The following is a 22,177-nucleotide window of genomic DNA, read 5'->3' as shown; positions in this document are numbered from 1 at the left end:
TTTTGCCTTTTTTTTCTTCTATAGGCTTATTCTTTATACTGTCTTACTTGTGTAACATCGAAATGAAGCAGGGCAGAGAAATCAATGAGCTGTCTTGGCATCGATTTAGTTTGATTTGGTCTATTCTCAGGTGGCCGAAGAGCCAGGAACTGTGAACTGAAAACTTCATCTTGTCTCAGATTTTCTTAATTGTCTCTCGAACACTCGCCCAAAGCGCGTGCTTGCTAGAACTCTCCAGAGACAGACGCCAATCTCAGCCTACAGGGAAAGTCTGCACTGAGACAGAGTGGGGGCAGGGACAGGGACGGGACGCAGGACCTCAGTAAAGATGACAAAAGTGACAGTCATTTTGAAGCCAAGCTTTTGAAACCGCTGTGCAACAGGGGGCGGCTGTTCCTGCCTAATGATGTCACTTGGCTGGTCCCTTTATGCGACCCTTTCCAGAAAACTGGGGGGACTTCTGTGCCAGGGCCCATCTGCCTTCCCAAGCTGTTCCCGGTTGCCTTTGAGCAGCTGGAGGGATCTGCTATTGAGAACATAAAATTTGTGCTGGGTGGCTCGAGCTGGTTGAGTGTCTGACTCTTGATTTCGGCTCAGGTCATGATCCCAGGGTCGTGGGATCAAGCCCCACGTCGGGCTTCATGCTGTTAGCAGAGCCTGCTTAGGATTCCCTCTCCCTCTCTCTCTGCCCCTCCCCTGTTCGCTCGCTCACTCACTCTCTCTCTCAAAATAAGTAAACTTTTTAAAAAAGGGTTTTTTTTTCCTTTTTATTTTATTTATATTCAGGTTAGTTAACATGCAGTGTAGCCTTGGCTTCAGGAGTAGAACCCAGTGATTCATCTCTTACATATGGGCACCCAGTGCCCATCCCAACAAGGGCCTCCTTAATGCCCCCCACCCACTTAACCCAGCCCCCAGCCCCCCCTCCAGCAACCCCCAGTTTGTTCTCTGTATTTAAGAAAGAGTCTCTTATGGGGGCACCTGGGTGGCTCAGTCAGGTAAGCGTCTGACTTCGGCTCAGGTCATGATCTCACAGTTCGTGAGTTCAAGCCCCGCATCGGGCTCTGTGCCGACAGTTCAGAGCCTGGACCCTGCTTCCGATTCTGTGTCTCCCTCCCTCTCTGCCTCTCCCCAGCTTGTGCTCTCTCTTTCTCTCTCTCTCAATAATAAATAAAGTTTAAAAAAAAAAAAAGTTTAAAAAGAAGTACCTTTAGTATTTAAAAAAAGAAAGAGTCTCTTATGGTTTGCTTGCTTCCCTTTCTGTTTTTATCTGATTTTTCCTTCCCTTCCCTTGTGTTCATCTGTCAAGTTACTCCAATTCCCCAACTAAAAAAAAGTTTTTGAATTAAGGGATGGGTACTGAATTTTTAGACATAATGCAGTTGCACACTTAATAGTCTACAGCATAGTGTGAACATAGCTTTTATATGCGCTGGGAAACCAGAACACTCATTTGACCCGCTTTATTGTGGTGGGTCTGGAACCGAATGCACAGTATCCCCGGGGTGTGTAAGTAAGTAGGGTCGTGATATCTGTCACACAACTTAGTCGTCTGATTTGCTCACAGAGACCGCTCTTCAAGCCACCAAGACAAAACAGGTTTTAAAAAATAATCATCACGGGGCGCCTAGGTGGCTTAGTCGGTTAAGTGTCCAAGTCTTGATTTCGGCTCAGGTCATGATCTCACGGTTCACGAGTTCGAGCCCCACATTGGGCTCTCTGCTGTCAGCACGGAGCCTGCCTTGGATCTTCTGTCTCCCTCTCTCTGTCTCTCTCTCTGCCCCTCGTCTGCTCGCTCGCTCTCTCTCAAAAATAAATAAACGTTTAAAAAACAATCATCATGAGCACAGGCTGCAATTTGTTGCTGAGAACAGCGTGTATTTTTTTCCTCTGGGCAAAGAACTTTTCACATTTTCCCTGTTGGCCTCCTGTCTTTGCCCCTGCCTCTTCCCCAGGTCCCTGCGCACAAACGGCTCTGTGGTACAGTCTCTGCAGCGGGCCCGGTTCACGCCGATCGATGGCCCCTCTCAGCAGTGGGCAGACGGTGCTAATTAGGCCCCGAAGCAGCGGTCGTGGCGGTCGTGGCGGTGTGCAGACAGCGCTAGGCGGCCGGGTGCTCACCTCTGCTCCGTGGCCCCGATCCCAGCACCGCACCGCCGCCCCCTCTGTCCCGCCACGGCTGTCTGGTTTAGGAAGACACGAGGGCAGGACGAACGCACATTCGTGCCTCTCTCTGCCAAGGGCAGAGTGACTGACCCACACCGTCTGTTCTGCTCCTGCAGAAAGATGGCTGTACCTCACCGAGTTTATTGGCTGGTCCAAAGGCTTTACGGAAGGGTGTCCGACTCTGGGTTTCAGCTCGTGTTGTGATCTCGCGGTTCATGGGTTCGAGCCCCACATGGGGCTCTGCGCCGACAGCTCGGAGCCTGCTTGGGATTCTCTGTCTCCCTCTCCCTCCGCCCCTCCCCCACTCGTTCTCTTTCTCTCTCTAAATAAATACACTTTAAAAATAAAAAATGAAAGCTTTACTGAGCTATAACTCACGTACCATACAGCTCCCCCACGTAAGTGGGGTCCCAGTCACCACAGTCAGCGTTAGAACCCCACAGAGAAACCGTATACCCCTTAGCTGTCGCCCTCTGTTCTCCCCCAGTCCCACACGGCCGTCAGTCTTTCTGTCTCCATGGCCTTGCCTCTTCTGCCCATTTTCCTGGAGACGGACGCCTACAATATGTGGTCACTTGGGTCTGACCTCTTTCACTCAGCAGATTTTCCAGGTTCATCCAGGATCCAGCCTGAAGCAGGGCCTGGTTCCTTGTAGGGCCGAGTAATAGCCCATCGTGTGAATGGACCCTGTTGTGTTTTTCCAGCCATCAGTCGACGGGCCTCTGGGGCCGATTCCGCTTCTGGCTGTTGCGAATAGTGCTGCGTGAACATTTATGTACAAGTGTTTGTGCGGGTACCCGTTGTCGCCTCTCTCCGGCGTGTACCTGGAGCGAGTCCCTGGAGGGAATGGCACCTCCACGTTTAACCGTTTGAAGAAGCACCAGTTTTCCAAAGCGCTCCACCGCCTTGCGTTCCCACCAGCAGCCCTGCAGTTTTGCGTGTGTTTGAGAACGTTGGAGGCCCCGGCCCTGGCAGGCACGCCCCCGGGCCCCTGGGTGGCTGGTGTTTTCAGGGTCTGCAGGATTTGTTTGAAGCAGGTATGGGAAGACAGCAGACCTGGAAGTGACTGCCATGAGAGAAGTTTGTACTCACGGCCCCTAGGAGCAGGAGGCGGGGCACGCCACGCAGGGCCGCAGGGGGCTGCCGGATGCCGCAGGGTCAGTCAGGAGCCAGAGGGCGGGCATGAGTGGAAGATGTGGGCAAGAGCCTTCACTGTGGTTTCCGTGGGGAGGAATGGTCAGGGCGGGGTGAACAGGCTTAAGACTGGCTGGATTGAAAACCCCCGCGGGCTCTGGGGTGCAGGCGCTGGCCCTGGTTGTCCGGCCCCGGGCCCTGGGGTAATCGGGGCAGGGGGACGGTGGCCCCGAGTGTGAAAGCCCGACGGACGAGGAGGCTGGAGCGTGGGCTCTGGGTCGCTGGGTGTGCATGTGAAAGGTGCTCTTGCAAGCGAGTCCTTTCCTGTCTCTAGGAACCCGCCAGCCCTGGCAGGGGCAGGCTTTCCTGGGTCGGCAAGGTGCCACCTGTCAGATCATCAGAAATACGGAGTAAGGGGCACCTGGGTGGCTCTGTCGGTTAAGTGTCTGACTTGCGCTCAGGTCGTGATCTTGCAGTTCATGAGTTCGAGGCCCCAGCTCGGAGCCTGGAGCCTGTTTCGGATCCTGTGTCTCCCTCTCTCTCTCTGCCCCTCCGCAGCTTGTGCGCTCTCTCTCTCTCTCTCTCTCTCTCTCTCTCTCTCTCTCTCTCTTTCTCTCTCTCTCTCTCAGAAATAATAAATGAATTAACTTAAAAAAAAATACAGAATAAAATGACATGATTGAAGCAGCTGGTCTGTGGCAGAGCCCCCCACTTGTGTCTTGACCAGGCACTCATTTCCGTGGCTGCGCATATTCTAGAAAGACTCGGTTAGTGATTGTCCACCCCTTACTTTAAAAGTCTTAAGTGGCGTGAGAGGGGCAGTAGTGGTTCGTTCCTCCAGAGGAAAAAGAATGATTTATCTCCAGAGGCCATATTGCTGTCAGATGTACAGCATTCTGTTTTTCTGTAAAAAGTCCCCCCAGCTTGGAGACTTTTGGGGAGTGTGTGTGTAACAAGTCATAAGGAAGTACAAAGAATATCAGGGCTCTCAAGAAATAGCGTGTGTGTCTGAGCAAACAAGGGTGTTCTACAATGTAATAGTAATTTCTCAGTCAACAGGGTTCTTACGTACAGCCTGCCCTCATTTATTCCCGGATTCTGTATTTGCAAACTTAACTTCCTCGCTGAAACGTATAAGTAACCTGGGGGCACCTGGGTGGCTCAGTGGGTTAAGCGTGCGACTTCGGCTCAGGTCATGATCTCACGGTTTGTGAGTTCGAGCCCCGTGTCGGGCTCTGCGCTGACAGCTCGGAGCCTGGAGCCTGCTTTGGATTCTGTGTCTCCCTCTCTCTCTGCCCCTCCCCTGCTCACGTTCTGTCTCTGTCCCTCTCTCAAAAGTAAATAAACATTAAAAAAAAAAATCTTATACGTAACTCCCAAGTCAGTACCTGTGGGGCGTTCACAGTCACGTGCAGCAGACATGTCCAGTGAAAATACAAGTCCCCCAGCACGTGTGTTCCTATCCAACAAGGTGGCGTGACCTTCTGCCTCCATCTTCACCTCGTACTTGAACAAGCGTCCTTTTTGCATTGTGCTTAATGCCATGCTTTTCACATTTTTGTGCTCTCCGTCGGTGATTTGGCTGTTTAAAATGGCCCCCCGGTGGGGCGCCTGGGTGGCTCAGTTGGTTAAGGATCCCACTCGTGACTTCGGCTCAGGTCATGATCTTGTGGTCTGTGAGTTTGAGCCCCGCGTGGGGCTCTGTGCTGGCAGTGCAGAGCCTGCTTGGGATTCCATCTCCCTCTCTCTGTCCCTCCCCTGCTTGCTCTCTGTCTCTCTCTCTCAAATAAAAATAAGCTGTAAATACACACATACATACACGCATAAAATGGCCCCCGGGCATCGTGCTGGGGTGCTGTCGGGCATTACTGAGTGCAAAAAGGCTGTGATGCGTCTTTCGGAGGAGGAATTACGTGTGTTAGGTACACTCCGCTCCCTTCAGCCATGAGTTGTAGTCCTACTGACCATGAGTTCAATGCTAATAAATCAACAGCATGTATGAAATAAGGTGTCTTTCAAGAGAAACACACATAAAGCAAGGTTGCGTATTGATGGGCTGATGACAGGCGTGGGCAGAAGTTCCTGGGAACCTAGCCTTGTAGCTTCCCGAGGAGCGGCGATTCGGTATTGGCTAAAGCAGGGTTCGCTGCAACTTTATGGAACATCACTTTTGGGAATAATGAGAGGCCGCTGCAACTTTTTGTCTTGAAATAGCTTAAAATTCACAGGAAGTTGCAAAACTAGTACAGAGTCTCAGGTGTCCTTCACCGAGCATCCCCCAGGGATGGTAAACTGACATGACCTCAGCCCGTGGTCAAAACCAGATCACTGGCATCTGTACAGTATTGTTAACTTGGGGACAGACCCTGTTTGGGTTTTGCCAGTTGTTACCTGCACTCCTTGGTGAGGGAAAGGGAGTGAATAGTTCTAGGACATTTTATCCTTTGTCTATAGAGATCTGAGTAACCCAACTCCACTGTCAAAGGGCAGAAGTGTTCCATCCCAAGGAAACAGTGACTCCTTAAAAAAATAAATAAATAAATAAACATAATATTGACCATTTTAACCGTTTAAAAAAATTTTTTTTTAATTTTTTAATGTTTATTTTTGAGAGAGAGACAGCATGAGTGGGGGAAGAGCAGAGAGGGAGAGGGAGACACAGAATCCGAAGCGGGCTCCAAGCTCTGAGCTGTCAGCACACAGAGTCTGACGCAGGGCTCGAACTCACAGGCTGCGAGATCATGACCTGAGCCGAAGTCGGACGCTTAACCAATTGAGCCACCCAGGCACCCCCATTGTAGCCATTTTTAAGAGTACATTCCAGTAACATCAGCTACATTCGCACTGTTGTGCAACCACCCCCACCTCTGTCTCCAGAACTTTCTCATCTCCTCAAACTGAGATTCTGTCCCCATGAAACACGCACTCCCAGCCCCTGGCTCCCACCATCTACTCTCTGTCTCTGGACGGGACTCCTCTAGGAACGTCCTGTGAGCGGATTCGGGCAGTATTCATCCTTTTGCGTGTGGCTCATTTTGCTTAGCATGATGTCCTCAAGTTTTGTCCGTGCTGTAGCAAGCATCAGGATTTCCTTCCTTTTTGTGGCTGAAAAATAAAACAATGATTTCTTGACCCGTTTTGCGGGAGGCACTGCCCTCCATTCTACTCGGGAAACAGCGATCAGAATAAATAAGTAAATTGTATCATATGTGAGAGAGACCAGCTTACTGTTCTTTCAGCTGAAGTTCTGTCCCTTGTACCCCTTTGAGTACCTGGTGTCCCTAGTCATGACCCTTAGCCGTGAATACCTCAAAGTATCTTCTCAATTATCAAGGGAAGGTTTAAGTTGCTGTAGATTTAGTGTGTCCATCATTTATTAAACTTCTTGGGGACTAGTGATGCTCAGAAGATGTTTACGGTGACTTTTTCTCCTGCAGACTCTTTGGTTAAAGCAGAATGTGGGACACCTGGGTGGCCCAGTCGGTTAAGCATCCGACTTCGGCTCAGGTCATGATCTCGGCAGTTCGCAAGTTCGAGCCCTGCACTGGGCTCTGTGCTGACAGCTCAGAGCCTGGAGCCTGCCTCAGATTCTGTGTCTCCCTCCCTCTCTCTCAGAAATAAACATTAAAAATATTTTTAAAGCAGAATGTATCTCACTTCAGGTAAGATGTTGGGTCACAGGAACAATCGGTCAGCCAGGCAAAGGACACATTTCAGGGTTGGTCCCATATTTGTATATTTGAATCATAATTGCCTAGGTGGGGTTCACAGTGGTGTCAAAATGGCAGGAAATGCCTGCCCTGGACCACAGAGGCCTCAATTTATGACTTTCACCTTGGTGAATGGGTGTTCATATATGAGAGAGAGCCTCATCACCTTTGTCTCTATGATAATAGCAGTGGTAAGCCACTTAGTATCATGACGCTGGGGTGTCTGGGGTCACTGGGCAAATGTCACCCCCACCATACAGAGCTGTGTTACAGAATGAACGGCTACGGATACGTGTCCGCGTGGAATATGGCATCACGCCGCCTAGTGCTTAAGTCTCAGCTGATAAGCTCTGTTCACTGCTCCTGGACCAGTTTTCTCTCCGACATGTACCCAACTGCATGTTTCCAACCACCCTGAATTTCCACCTAAGTTAAAACTTTGAGAATGCAGAATCCCACTGTGCAGAAAAGCTCTTAAGTACATTTTCCTCTAGTGTTGGTCCCTTAGCCACCCCAAAGGTCATGGTCTGCATGCGGTAGAGAACCACGGTCCCCACTACTTCCCTGTGTGACAAAAAACGAAGCTTGGGGGTGGGGGCACCTGGGTGGCTCAGTGGGTTTAAGCGTCCAACTCTCAGTTTTGGCTCAGGTCATGATCTCGTGGTTCCTGAATTCGGGCCCCACATTGGGCTCCATGCTGACAGTGTGGAGCCTGCTTGGGATTCTCTCTCTCCGTCTCTGCCCTTCCCCTGCTTGCTCGCTCGCTCTCTCTCTATCTCAAAAATAAACAAAATAAACTTAAAAACAAAAACAAAAACAAAAAATGAAGCTTGGGTGCCTGGGGGGACCCAGGAGCCAGGTCAGAAAGGCTAGTGGACAGATTAATTCCTTTTATAAAAAAATTTTTTTTTTTTTTTTTTTTTGAGAGAGCGTGCGTGAGCAAACTGGGAGGAACAGAGAGAGAGGGGGACGGGCTCTGAAGTGGGCTCTGTGCTGACAGCAGAAAGCCCGACACAGGGCTTGAACTCACGAACTGTGAGATCATGGCTTGAGCCAAAGTCAGATACTCAACTGACTGAACCACCCAGGCGCCCACAGTCGCCTCCAGATTTCTTCCTAACGTTGCTCTTTGTCCTCGCCTGGAATAGAGCCTTCAGTGTGGTTTTCACCCTGAGAATGAATTAGCCAAGCAGCCCATCTCAGCTCAACTTGATTTGTCAAATAGAAGAGGGTGAGAGTTTGGCCTTCTGAATTTCATCTTTCCATCAGTGGGAAAGGTGACCAGAGAATTACACACATCCTATCATCTCGTTTCCTACATTAACGAGCAGATGAGTGTGAAGAGCCCTTTGGAGCCCCTGTCGTGTGTCAGGTTGGTTTGCAGTTGTTGCGTAAAATAGGATTGGCACCTCTCGTCCGTCCGCTCTGCTGCTCAAATTCTATCAGAGTGCTTTTACGGTCAGGGGTGCGTGTGGCCACACATCGTGCCCTGCAGTCTCTGGGTCTCGGAGTCATCCTGACATCCGATCTCGGGTTAATTACAGCCGTGTGTGTGTGTGTGTGTGTGTGTGTGTGTGTGTGTGTGTGTGATGTCGGCACGAGCCACACCAAGCGCAGAGCTCTTGGTGATTTTAGATTATTTACAGTGAATATAAACTACTCTCCGCCTTTCACCTCCTGCCAAGATGGAAGGGGTGTCGGGGTTTTTTTGTTGTGATTTTACCAAAGGAGAAGATATTGTGCGATTTCCACACTAAATGGTCACAGTGGGGACCAATTTCCTGCCCTCCAGACCCGCTGTCTCAGCCAATACAGTAGGAGAAGACGCGGCTTTACATTTCTAGAAGGATCACACGGAGGCATAAAAGCGACGCAGCCCGGCCTCGCACCGCGCCGGGTCCTGGAGCCCGGACCGTGAACATGGGGAACACGCATTCCAAAAGCAGTGACCGAGACGGCGCGCTCCGTGGCCGCCCTGAGCTGTCTTTCTACAGCTCTTTTCCTCGGAAATGGAGCGAGAACGTCTTTCTGGATAACGAGCTGCTGACCTCCAAGATCCTGTCCGTGCTGCGGCCGCAGTCGGAACGGGGCTTCCGGACAGGCCAGCTCCGCTACCCTGCCCACTTTCTCAGCACCAACTCTGTGTTTGCCTCTGTCGCAGCGTCCTTAAAGGAGCACCCGAGGGCCACCCTCTTGTCCGATGGCAGCCCGGCCCTGTCCAGGAATGTCGGCATGACGGTCTCACAGAAGGGGGGGCCACAGCCAGCACCCAGCCCGGCGGGAACGGGGACGCAGCTCGGGTAAGTCGGGTCCCGTCTCTGCGCCAGGGGCAGCTACAGGTGAAGGGAGGGAGCGGGATGGGACATTCCCCTGGGACCCCGCAGATGGCCTCTCGGAAAGGAGACCCTCAGGTCCGTGTGAATCTGATCGTAGGCCCCCAGCCACACGGTGAAATTCCTATTCACACTTGTACTTGGCCGCTTGCAGCCAGCTGGGTTCATACCCTTGAAGGGCCCTTGGGCGGGGTTTCTGTCTGAGCCTGAGATGATGGTAGAAGTCCCACTGAGGTTGCCATGGAGGTGGCATCCCGTTACTTACGCCTTAACCCTGTCCTCCGTGGACTCAGGGTGGTTCCCATATTTCTCCGTTCAGCGGTGTTTTGGTTGAAAACGTAATGCTAACAGATGTCATCACGGTGGTCCTTGCACGGGTTGGCGGGGAAGGGGGCTGATTATCTTTTTCCGTTAAGAAGGGTTCTCCACCCTCACCTGTGAGCGTGGCTGTGTCCACCTAACTGTCACTCGAAAGAATTGCAGGGGCTCCGTGGACTCCGGTGGCCATTAAAGGAAGCGTACAATTCAGTTCACCCTGAGAACATACCTGGACATTGAATTGAAGTCAGTTATGATGGGGGGACGTCCTAATGTTACGATTTTTACAAACGATTTATGGGGTGCTTGGGTGACTCCGTCCCGGTTAAGCGTCAGACTCTTGGTTTCGGCTCGGGTCATGGTCTTGCGGTTCGTGGGTTCAAGCCCCATGTCGGGCTCCGCGCTGAGAGTGTAAAGTCTGCGTGGCATCCTCTCTCTCCTTTTCTCTCTGCCCCTCCCCTGCTCACTCACTCTCCCTCCCTCCCTCCTTCTCTCTCTCCCTCTCTCAGTAAACTTCAAAAAAAAAAAAAGTAAAATCAATTCTTTTAAAAACAAAAAGATCTGTGACAAAGTTTAAGTGCATGTAGAAATCTGGAAAGTTCTCAAATAGATTTGCCTTCCTAGAAAGGGTGTGTATGTGTATTTAATTCAGATTTTTTGAATAATGGTTTTTATGATTTTTATTTAGACCAGTCACAGGAGAGATGGATGAAGCCGACTCCGTATTTTTAAAATTTAAGCAGGCAGCTGATGACTCTCTCTCGCTTACATCTTCGAATGCCGAGCCCATTTTTGTAGAAGGTACGGCCCTCTGGCTTCTTTCCCAGGTGCCACGCTGGGAGAGTGCCGGGACCCCTATCCTTGTGTCCACGGGACACGGCCTGGGGCGGCCCAGAGCCAGTGGAACAGTGGCCGCTTTTTCTTCCCTCAGACCCTTGCACGGCCTCGCTGAGGAGTGAGATCGAGTCGGATGCCCGCGAGTTCGAGGCCGAGTCCTGGAGCCTCTCTGTGGATGCCGCGTATGCAAAGAAACAAAAGAGAGAGGTGGTAAAGAGGCAGGATGTGCTCTATGGTGAGAAGTTCTGCACCGTCACGCTGACCTTCTACCTCCTTCTTTTCCATCTTTGTTTTGATTGATTGCGCCTGGGAGTCTGGGCTCCGTCTGCTCCCCCAGGGCAGCCCTGCTCTCCCAGTCAGGGAAGAGGTGGCCAGGGAGGGCTTTGTGGGAACGCATCCCTGAGGACGAGCGTGGCCGAGTGCCCAGTCCTGATCATCCTGACCCTGCTGGTGACCCTGAGAGAGAAGACTCCCCCAGGCCTGTCCCAGCCATCCCTGGTGACCACAGACAACGCCCCCCCCCCCCCCCAGGGGTTTGGGAGACATGTGACGTAGCACTGGCTCCCGGTTGGGACACCCCTTCCCGCTGGCCATTGGAGGGCCTGGCTGTGGACAGCCGCTGTCCTGAGATGGGAGGTTACAGGTCACTGTGCAAAGCATGGCTCTCAGACAAGAGCCCGTCCCCCGGCCGGGTGCCGCATTGGGTGCCCTACGTAGGTCCCTCCAGGCCTCTGGACCTTCTATAAGCAGGATGACAAAAGCCCAAGACAGCCACACTGGAATCTGAGGCCCTTCTCTCCCCAAAGCCCTCGCTTGTTCTTACGATTCTCCCTCCATGGGAATCATTCACCAGGACTGACACCGTTATGTCGTCCGAGGAGGCATTTTCTGCCCCTCATCGGGGTTCTGTGAGGAGATTCTGGCACACACGGGTCTTCACCGTTCGCTGGTGTCCGGCTGGTGGTGGTGTCCACACTCCGTGTCACACATTGACCTTTCTGCCCAGCCGGAGGGGTTTGGGGTGTGGGCAGGAGGGGACCCTGATAGATGCTTCGCCTCAGGACTCCAGAGCAGGGCAGAGATCCTGCAGGGAGGTGCAGAGAGGACCAGTCTGGATGCTTCCGTCCAGGCAGCCCTTTGCCACATTGTCTCACCCTCTGGGCAAACACAGTCTGCGTCCAGCCCCCATGGCCGGCAGCTCTGGGCCGGGCTGTGTTGACCTTTGGTCTCCTAACAGCCTCAAGGCCGTGATTTCAACAACAGGTAAACTCCAACACAGAACCTGATCTTTCTTTGCCTTTTCACAGAGAATTAAATTCCTCACCTGAGCTCTGCTTTCTTGTCAGTTGTAGTCTGGGTCTGGTCAGTGACGTGCACAGACGTGTGAGTTTCACATCCGAAGGAATAGTGTTCATCAGAACAGTCTTCCTGATAGGGCGCCTGGGTGGCTCAAGTTGGTTAAGTGTCCGACTTCGGCTCAGGTCATGATCTCACAGTTCGTGGGTTCGAGCTCCCAGTCGGGCTCTGCACTGACAGCTTCGAGCCTGGAGCCCGCTTTGGATTGTCTCCCTGTCTCTGCCCCTCCCCCGCTCACTCGCTCACTCACACTCTCTCTCTCTCAAAAATAAATATTAAAAATCAAATTAAAAAAAAAAAAAAAGAACAAAGAACAATCTTCCTGCCTAAAACAGCCTTGAAATGTCTTCGGGCATGAAATCCTCCTGTGAATTTGAGGTCCCAGCACACATCCCGGATCCTCTCTTTCCTGATATCACCCCAGCCCTGGCTGCTCCCTTAAATTAGGACCTCCACAGTGCTGGGCCCCAGGGCGGGGGGAGAGGGGGCCTGCCCCCAGGCGGGGAGACCCCCAGGGCCAGGGCCCCGGTGCCGAGCTGGAAGCGGCCAGCCGGGCACGCGGTGGGCAGGCGGCACGCGTGATGCCATCGTGGGCGCCCTCCCCGGCGCGGGTGAGTCCCCTGGTCCGTGTCCCCGCAGAGCTGGTGCAGACGGAGGTGCACCACGTACGGACGCTCAAGATCATGCTGAAGGTCTACTCCAGGGCCCTGCAGGAGGAGCTACAGTTCAGCAGCCAGGCCGTCAGCCGCCTCTTCCCTGGTGTGGACGACCTGCTGGACTTGCACAGCCACTTCCTGTCTCGGCTGAAGGAGCGCCGCCGGGAGTCCCTGGAGGAGGGCAGTGACCGGAACTACGTCATCCAGAAAATCGGGGACCTCCTGGTGCAGCAGGTGGGCACGGCCGGGCCGGGCCGGGCCAGTCTCTGCTGACTGAGACGCTGTGGCCCTGGGCCATCACGCGTGTGCGTGCAGCTCGTGGTTAGAAGCAGGCGCCTGCGTGCCAAGCGCGCTTGTGAGAACACGTCCGCCCTTGCAGGCGGGGCTTTTGTCTGGTTCGCTGGCTGGGTTGTGTTGTGTTGTGTCTTTTCCGGTTTTGACCTCCGTGTCTCTGGCTGTTAGAAGCGTATCTGTGGTAAAGGGCCCCAAGCCTAACCTGACTCCCGAGTCGACTTGTGAGCCTCGGCCAGGATTGACAGAGGGGACCCGTCAGTCCCCGTCCGCCCTCGGGGTGCTCGAAGCATCCCGAGTCCGCGAATCAAGAGCTAATTAGAGGAATACCCCTTTTGCTTTGAAATCTCTCTAACGTGCTGCGGCTCAAATTGATGCTCCCTTCTTGGATTTCAGGAAATGTTACAGCACTGTGACGTAGTAAAGCCCATTAGAAGGTTTTCTCCTTTTGCCTCACTGCACCTTGCATCGAGGCCCCCCGTACTGAAGCGTTTCTCTGCCTGCGTGTATGTTAGACAAGAAAGGGGAATCCCAAGTCAATTCGAGACACATTTTCATGGAATCAACTGAGCCAGACAAGAACACGCCCTGGTGGTTTGCACGCTCCCTCTCAGTAACCTCTCCGTTGTCTTTCTGCAGTTTTCAGGCGAAAATGGGGACAGAATGAAAGAAAAATATGGTGTCTTTTGTAGTGGCCACAACGAGGCGGTCAGTCATTATAAGTTGCTGCTGCAGCAAAACAAGAAATTTCAAAGCTTGATCAAGGTAAAAAAAAAAAAAAATTTTTTTTTTTTCAATGTTTTATTTATTTTTGAGACAGAGAGAGACAGAGCATGAACGGGGGAGGGGCAGAGAGAGAGGGAGACACAGAGTCGGAAACAGGCTCCAGGCTCTGAGCCATCAGCCCAGAGCCTGACGCGGGGCTCGAACTCACGGACCGCGAGATCGTGACCTGGCTGAAGTCGGACGCTTAACCGACTGCGCCACCCAGGCGCCCCCAAAAAAATTTTTTTTTTAATTAAAAAATGCATCCTCTTTGCTCTAGATTGTTTTCCACAGGACTGTAATCTTTGAAGAGCTTAAGGTTATAAGGTACCTGTTATAAACCAGGGGTTTTCAAGTTTATTTATTTATTTTGAAAGAGACAGAGACAGTGCAAGTGGGGGAGGGGCAGAGAGAGGGGGAGACAGAGAACCCCAAGCAGGCTCTGCACTGTCAGCTTGGAGCCTGATGTGGGGCTCGAACTCACGAAACCGTGAGATCATGACCTGAGCCGCAACCAAGAGTCGGACGCTTAACCCACTGAGCCACCCAGGCACCCCAAGTTTTTCTTTCATGTTAACCACAAGCCTGTTCGGAGCACGTCTGTGAAATCTGGAGAATTGCGAGATGTAAAACAAAGCAAAGCACACCCAGGGCTTTGTTCCTGGCCACACCAGCAGGCCACGGCGTGGAACCTGCTGACCACCACTCCTCAGACTGCTGAGGGGACACAGGTGTCATTCCCTCGTCCTGGGAACCACCCCTCTGGAGCCACCCGTTCCGCCTTCATAACTTACTCCACGCCTTTGCCCCCCCCACCTCGCCTCCTTCCCTCTCTGGTCCCCATTTGTCCCTTGAGGCCTGGGAAATGACCCACACCTGCCTTCTGCCTAGTCACGTGCAGGTGCTCACAGCCCAGAACCAAAAATGCAACATCCAACCTGAGTCCCTGGGGAGGGGCAAGCCCCTGTCTCCCGCATCCTTGCAAGTGCGCCTGGGTTAAGGTCACTTGGCTGTCAGCATGCCTTCTGCAGCTTGGTCCCCGAGGACTTTAGTTGGAAGTGATAGCCAATAACTAGTGGTCTAGAGTTAAGAATGACAGGTTTTGGGGGCACCTGGGTGGCTCAGTCGTTAAGCATCCGTTTCTTGAGTTCTGCTCGCGTCACAAGCTCACGACTCATGAGTTCGAGCCCCGAGTCAGGCTCTAAGCTGGCAATGTGGAGCCTACTTAGGATTTTCTCTCCCTCTGATTCTCTCTCCCTGTCTCTCTGCCCCTCCTTCGCATGCTCTCTCTCTCTCAAAATAAATAAACTTAAAAAAAAAAAAAGAATGACAGGTTTTTAAATTCCGCCCCATTGCAGTTGCAGTGGATGTAGACGGGAAAGGCAGAGGGTCCGTTTGAGGTTGTCCCTGGAACTTCACAAACCCCAGAGTCCTCCTCTGGCCCTCCTCAAAAGTGGCTCCACAATGGCTGCATTCCTGGAGTGCTTGAGTGCCGAGGGAGCAGAGAAGCAGAATGTGTGGTATGCTCTGGAGGGCACCAGAAACCGTGCTCCGCCCTGCCAGGAGCTGGCTTCCAGTGACTGCTTCTTGGGTTCTTAGCCAGAGGTGTGCGTTGGGTGCCAGCAGGGGGCTGCCTCAGAGGCACAGGCTCAGGGTAGTTCCAGATGGTTCTGGCAGCCGTCAGTCGGGGTCCTCGTGTGTATATGCACGCATGTGTATGTGGGCATGTGTGATATACAGCTCTCCGGGTGATTCCCTACCGCCCCCTGTATTTTTGAGAGAGACAGCACAAGCGGGGGTGGGGAGAGGCAGGGAGAGAAAGGGGGACAGCGGATCCGAAGCAGGCTCCAGGCTCTGTGCTGGCAGCAGAGAACCCGAGGCGGGGCTCAGACTCCCGAACCAAGAGATCATGACCTGAGCCGAAGTCAGACGCTTTAACTGACGGGGCCACCCAAGTGCCCCTCTTTTTTTTTTTTTTTTTTTTTTTTAAGTTTATTTATTTATTTTGAGGGACAGAGAGAGAGAAGGAGAGAAAGAGTCCCAAACAGGCTCTGTGCTTTCAGAGCTCAACGCAGGGCTCGAACTCAGGAACCTTGAGATTATGACCTGAGGCAAAATCAAGAGTTGGATGCTCAACGCACGGAGCCACCCAGGCGCCCTGGTTCTGGTTTCTTCTTCCTGGGTTTTACAGAGGCCCTCCTTTACAAGAGGGGACACTGCCTTTGCTTTCTGCGCACAGCAGATGAGCCCCCCCTTTCAAGTACTCAGTGAAGCAACAGAGACAAAAGGCCTTGGCGACCTGAAAAAGGAAGGTGCCCCCAGCTGATTTGGCAGGAGCCAGGGTGCCAGCGGGGCATTTTGTTTCCCATTGCCTAGAAAATCGGCAACTTTTCCATCGTGCGGCGGCTTGGTGTGCAGGAATGTATCCTCCTGGTCACGCAGCGCATAACCAAGTACCCGGTGCTGGTGGAGCGCATTATTCAGAACACAGAAGGTACAGTAGCTCTCCTCGCGGCCTCGCCCACTGCCGCTCGGAGGGGCGATCTCGGTCTTCCTGCCCCGTTTTAGCGGTGGGTTGGAGAAGCGCCCCCTCTGTGCTCCCTCCCTGGTTCTCTGGAGGAGAGACTCTGGAGCCGCCATGGCGGCTCAGCAGTCATTAGCCAAGCTGCCACCATGCCGAATCCACCGTGCTGGGTTGTGGGGTTTCCGACTCAAGAAAGATGGGGTGCCGGTCTTACTTGCCCGCTGTCACCCCGCAGCCCCTGGCACAGGCCAGGCCACAGAAGGCCCTGGGTCGTCATCCAGGGAGTAGATGAATGTTGGTCCCGACAGGCACAGAGATGGCCTTCGTGTCACGTGCCTGGAACCTGGGCAGGCAGAGGAGAAAGGGCCCACGGGCCAGCCCGGGGTTCTCAAAGGCCAGGGCCTGACCACACGAGCCCCACCCCCAGGAGACTCGGGCCCTGCGAGAATGAGCAGATTCTTGGATCACCCAACTCTGGGTGATGGTGGGAGGTGGAGGGAGTCTTCTGGGCAGAGCTGGTGGGCACGGGGTTGGGGCGGGGGGCGTTCACCGAGGAGGGGCAGGCAGCAGGGCTAGGCAGGGCCACTTCTGTCTCTCAGTCACGCGTCGGCTTCCACGTTCAGTGGAGGCTGTGTCTCAGCGGGAACCAGATGCCGCCGCCTTTATCTGGAGAAGCATTTACATCCAGGCGCGGGTTGGGAGGTGATTCTTGAGGGTCCTCTGAGCAGTGGCTTCAGGGAGCGCACCTCGTAGAGCCCATAGCACGTCCGCCTCTGTCATGTTTGTGAATGGGGACACAGGAAGGCGCTAACCCTGCGGTGTGTGGCAGCCGGCAGCGAGGACCACAGAGACCTGAGCCAGGCCCTGAAGCTCATCAGAGACATCATCTCGCAAGTGGACGCCAAGGTCAGCGAGTTCGAGAGAGGCCAGCGCCTCCGGGAGATCGCGGGGAGGGTGGACCTGAAGTCCTCCAGCAAGCTCAAGAACGGCCTGACCTTCCGCAAGGAGGACATGTTACAGCGGCAGCTGCATCTGGAGGGCACGCTGTGCTGGAAGACCACGTCGGGGCGCCTGAAAGGTAAGCCTGGGCCCCCGCCTCCGGGGGGCAGCCGCGGAAGGGCCCTCCCCCCCCACGTCCCTGAGCCTCCCGCTCACTGCCCAGGGGGTACTGTGGGCCCCGCCTCCAAAACCCACAGTGCACTTGCAGACCAGAGAGCACACTGGCCTCCAGCCTGCGTTTCCCCGGGCCAAACCACGAGCTTCTGGAAACCTCCTAACCTGTCCGTTGACACCAGCATCTTTCAACATCGTTGGCGGGGAGTGCCTGAGGTGGCCAGGGATCAGATGTGCTTGTTCGTAGCTTGCACGGGCGAGCATCTGGCAGGCAATTTAGCGCCTCCTGGGTGCACGACACCCAGGTGGGTGGTGGGTGGTGGGAGGGCTGTGCCCTCGGGGGCTCCAGCCAGTGGGCAGAAAGGGAGAAAGAAGGAAGGAAGCCAGAAGTAGTGAGAAGTGCAGTAAATGCTTGTGAGGAGGAGCCCGCAGGCCGCAGGCGAGAGGACTCGTGGGGAGAGGCGTCTGGTCTGGGTGTCTGGAGAGGGCACTGCTCCTGCTTTCTGAGACACACGGGCTCCGGCTGGACGCTCCGTGCAGGACGTGCCAGGACTCTGCTGTCAGGTGTCCCCACAGGGACAAGGGGCCTGAGGGCAGGCCACAACGTCCCTGGCTCAAGTCCCCGCTGACCTGGGAGCAGGAGGGGGTGGGGGGGACACAATTCATGTTTGAGGAATCAGCCAGAGAATCTCAGAGGCCAGGCCTGCAGGTGCCATCACAACAGGGACTGAGTGGCAGGTTCAGCAACCTCCAGCCACTGATCTGTGCCAAATGTTGGAACCCAGGAGGTGATGGAGAGCCGTGAGGTGGACGGAAACCCTCAGGCTCCTGCAGAAGCATCATGGCGCCAGGCTGAGCGACCAGCCCCCCTGCCCTGGGGCTAGAGCCTTCCCTGGACGCGTGGGTCTGCCTGGCAGGACCCATGTGGCCCTGCGACCCTGTGAGACATTTCCTTCTGTGCTTTCTCATTAGATGTTCTCGTTGTCCTTCTGACTGATGTGCTTTTGCTGCTACAAGAAAAGGATCAAAAATACGTCTTTGCCTCCGTGGTACGTATCCCATCTCGTCAGACGTTAGGTCCTGCCCTCTGGGACGTTAGGGGGTGGCTGTGAAGCTGAGTCGGAGGGCGGCCGGGAGGACACATCCGAAAGTTCACCCGCTGTCCCACGTCCTCCCAGGGGCCAGGAGGTTCCAACAGGGCAGGAGTAGAATTTTCCGAGACCCAGGGTCCTGTCTGATTGCCTGAGGAGGCCTCAGGGCCTTGGGCTGGCATCCTGTCTGGTCTTAGCCTCCTTGTCTCCGTGACCTTTTCTCTCTCAGGGGCTTGGGGGTTCGGGGGCTCCCGCATCCTTGCCAGGAGATCCCCTCTTTCCTTCCCTACCAAAGACCGCAGCTCAGGCAGCTGCTCCCTGGGAGCTGTGAGCATCTTGGCCCCACGGCGCTCTGATCCCGGGACACCCTTGTCACGGGAGCCAAGCCTGGCCTGCATAGGGCTGGTTTCTCCTGGGGCCTCTCTCATTGGCTTGCCATCCTCTCCCCGTATCTTCACATGGCGTCCCCTCCGTGTGACTGTGTGCACCGTCCCCTCTCTTAGTAGGACCCCAGACCTACTGGATGGGACCCCCTCCCTTAATGACTTCATCTTACCTTAAGCACCTCTGTAAACGCTCCACCTCTACAGAATCACATTCTGAGGTGCCAGGCAGGTTAGGGCTTTAACATCAGGATTTGGGGGGCACAGTTCAGCCCATCACCGCCAGTTAACGTGCATTTTACCAGGCTGTGTCAGAGCATCGTCTCTCGTAGGATCACAGAGAGGAATACTGCCTGGCTGTGGCGGTTTGGGGCACAGAGTCAGGAGGAAGATTCATTTGTGATCATACACTACCTACCCTTGTATCTCTTGGGTTTTGTCCAGTGGCATGCATCACTGGTTATAAAACACGTGTTTAAGCACGATAAACAGAGTATACGAGGAGATCGTTGCAGTCGTGTCTTTTTTCCCCACGTGGCAAAATATCTCTGCTTTCCATTGTTTGAAAATAGATGGGGCACCTGCCGCCCCCCGTCCCCTCCCCCTCAGACAGGCGCGCGACAGCCATTCAGATACGGCAGGGTGAAGCTACCCCCTCACCACCGCATTGCACCCACACAGGACTCCAAGCGCCCGGTCATCTCATTACAAAAGCTCATCGTGAGGGAAGTGGCCAACGAGGAGAAAGCCATGTTCCTGATCAGCGTCTCCCTGCGAGGCCCGGAGATGTACGAGATCTACACCAGCTCCAAAGAGGAGAGGAACACCTGGATGGCTCACATCAGAAGGGCCGTTGAGAAGTGAGAAGGGCCCGTGTGTGCGCCCCCTCCCGACCCGACCCCCCAGCCGTGTAGCCTTGGGCTTTGACAGCCACCCGGTCAGCTGTGGCCTTGAAGGGCCTGAGAGAGCACTAGAGGTCACAGGTCGGCCAGAGACCCCTCTGCCTTTCCTCTCCCTCATTCCGCCTCGGTGCTTTGTCCATCCCCCTCGTCGAAAAGGGACACGTGGCACCATTCTGGCACCTTCCGACAACAGCCCAACCTGTCAGTTGCTAAAGGGGCCGCGACATTGCTGGCCGGGGGGTGCGGGCCCAGGCGGTTCTAACTTTGGGTGTTGGTGGGATGCGACGAATGACACCCGACAGGGGGCCGGGCCTGTTGGAGCAGGTTGTGGTGTCCGGTCCTTCTTCCTCAGGCCAGGGGACCCCTCAGGACCCAGCCAGCCTGCTGCTCCCTCTCTTTACACCTGGCAGCTTCCCGGACCCTTAGCCTGCCCAGAGCTCCCTCCATACCCGATGCCAGTTCTGCAGGTCCCCCTCAGTCTCCTCCTCTCCCGTGTCGTGACCGGGCACGTAAACCAGTGGCTGGTTACGTGTGGACCCTGAGAGACGGGATGACTGCCGGTGGCTGCCATTCTCTTCTCCCTCATTTTTCTCCCACACCGTTAGCAAGCTAAGTCACCCACAGAACGAGACGTTCTCGGCAGCCAGTTCTGCAGACAGAGCTCTCAGGGCCCGTCACTGAGGCCAGCCTGCCCGTGAGGCGTTCTCGCCCATCTGCCCATTCTCCCTGCAGCTGTCCCGACGAGGAGGAGGGGCCCTTCGGCGAGGCCGAAGAGGAGAGGAAGGTGGTCGAGGCCCGCGCCCTGAGGCTGAGGGACTTCCAAGGTAAGGGGAGTCAGTCTGGACCTCTGACTCCCACGATGTGTCCCTCGTGTGGTCAGAAGGCTCCACAGCTTGGCTTGAGGCAGTGGGCCAGGGACCATGAGCGGCATCTCTGTTCCTTCCCACTGGGATTGGCCACGGAGTGACTCCCGTGGGCTGTCTCGTGTCCTACAGCTCTGTGGGGCCTTTGCAGTGAGGTTTTGTCATGAGCTGGCGATCGGCAGGAGGGGGCATGAGAAAGGGAGAGGGTGGCGCTCGGGGCCCCTGAGCCACCTCCAGACACTCGCGCTTCGCCACATACACTGCCCTCTCCCTCCGTCCCTGTCCAGGAAGGAGCTCGCTGTGGGTGTCCCAGGTCACGTACACAAAAGCCCCAAGGGGACTTGGAATAGCACGGGACCCCACAGCCTCCTTCTGGCGCCTGGCAGACCGAGACCAGCCCTGGCTTTGTGGTTGGGGACCTCGGCTCCCCCCGCCCTGTTTTAATTTTTTTTCCAGCTACTTTATTGAGACATAATTCACACACTACACAGTTCACCCACTTAAAGCATACCATGCAGTGGCTTCGGGTGTATATCACAAGATTGTGCAACTGTCACCACAATTTCAGACCATTTTCAGCTCTCCACAAAAAAACCCCGCGCCCATTAGCTGTCACTCCCTGCTCCTTCTTCCCTTAGCCCCTGGTAACCTCTGCTCTGCTTTCTGTTTCTATGAATTGGCCTGTCTTGGGGATCTTGTGTATAGAGAGTCCTGCGATCTCTCCCCTCTTGTGTCTGGCTGATTCCACGGACCACGATGCTTCAGGGTTCAGCCGTGTTGTAGGGTGTGTGTTTCCTTCCTTCCTAAGGCTGAATACTGTTGCGTTGTACAGATGCACCTATGTGCTTATCCATTCTTCTCCCGGCTTTAACAGACTCCTGTGGGACTGAAGTGAGGTCACTGCCAACAACGGTTCCCAGTACTTTGTGGTCTCAATCGGCTTCTCTCCTTCCTCTCACTGAGTCACTTATTTTCAAATTAGGTAGCATTTAGACAGTAAGCACGTAAAATTAGGCAGTTTATATTTTATTTCTTTTGTAGGGAGAGGCATACGTTCGAGGGCACTGATTAATAAAAATGTCCAGAAGAAAGGGGTGGAAAATCCCACTGACCCCGAGAGCACAACGCTAATGCCGTATTCATTCAGACTCTTTATTTTTGCGGGATGGTTATGTAACACACACCCTGTGCTAGGCACATGTCCGTGGACACACCTCTGTGGATGCCACAGTCCTACAACGATATCTGTTCCTTACATGTTCGTGACAAGATTGCGTTAGAAATAGGTGCTTTCTTTATGGAGATATTCGTTCCCATCTTGGATCAAAAGCTGATCTCATCTTTAACACTGGGACCTCAGGGACACTCCTCAAAATCAGAAGCAAGGCTGGGCCAGCCCCTGTCCCCATTATTACCTTTATCCTGCAAGCTCCGGCCTGGGTGATAAGGGGAGGAGCAGAAGTCAGATCATGACTGGAAGGGAAGGGACAGAATTGTGTTTCACGTGTGACATGATTATTTGCCTAGAAAATCTAATAGAATCAACCAGAAAACTACGGGAAGCTGTGAGATGCAGCTGAACGTGACACGTGTATTCTAGCAGTCACCAGCGAGAGCTTTGCCGTGGCCGCAACTAGAAAAAGGCATAAAACCCAGAGACCTGCAAGGAGTTTGGCCTAAATGCCTGACAGAACACGCTCAGGATAGGAAAACGAAGTCTTTGAACATTCTCACT

At 54.0% G+C, this 22,177-nt stretch overlaps 1 protein-coding gene across 4 annotated transcripts in view; it reads left to right on the top strand.

The window, feature by feature from the left end:
• The window catches only part of ARHGEF18 (Rho/Rac guanine nucleotide exchange factor 18), an 84,633-nt gene that overhangs the window by 54,976 nt on the left and 7,480 nt on the right, over positions 1–22,177 (top strand). For all 4 annotated transcript variants that reach the window (XM_047828814.1, XM_047828820.1, XM_047828826.1 and 1 more), the window contains 10 exons: positions 9,172–9,310; positions 10,350–10,462; positions 10,593–10,733; positions 12,494–12,744; positions 13,441–13,566; positions 15,943–16,060; positions 16,920–17,168; positions 18,176–18,252; positions 19,359–19,537; positions 20,312–20,403. In XM_047828814.1, the coding sequence (XP_047684770.1) occupies positions 9,172–9,310; positions 10,350–10,462; positions 10,593–10,733; positions 12,494–12,744; positions 13,441–13,566; positions 15,943–16,060; positions 16,920–17,168; positions 18,176–18,252; positions 19,359–19,537; positions 20,312–20,403 (1,485 nt within the window). The remainder of the gene's footprint in view (positions 1–9,171; positions 9,311–10,349; positions 10,463–10,592; positions 10,734–12,493; positions 12,745–13,440; positions 13,567–15,942; positions 16,061–16,919; positions 17,169–18,175; positions 18,253–19,358; positions 19,538–20,311; positions 20,404–22,177) is intronic.

Source organism: Prionailurus viverrinus, chromosome A2 (genome assembly GCF_022837055.1).
Source record: "Prionailurus viverrinus isolate Anna chromosome A2, UM_Priviv_1.0, whole genome shotgun sequence".
Lineage (NCBI taxonomy): Eukaryota > Metazoa > Chordata > Mammalia > Carnivora > Felidae > Prionailurus > Prionailurus viverrinus.
The sequence above is the reverse complement of the archived record's forward strand: the minus strand, read 5'-3'. Positions and strand labels throughout refer to the sequence as shown.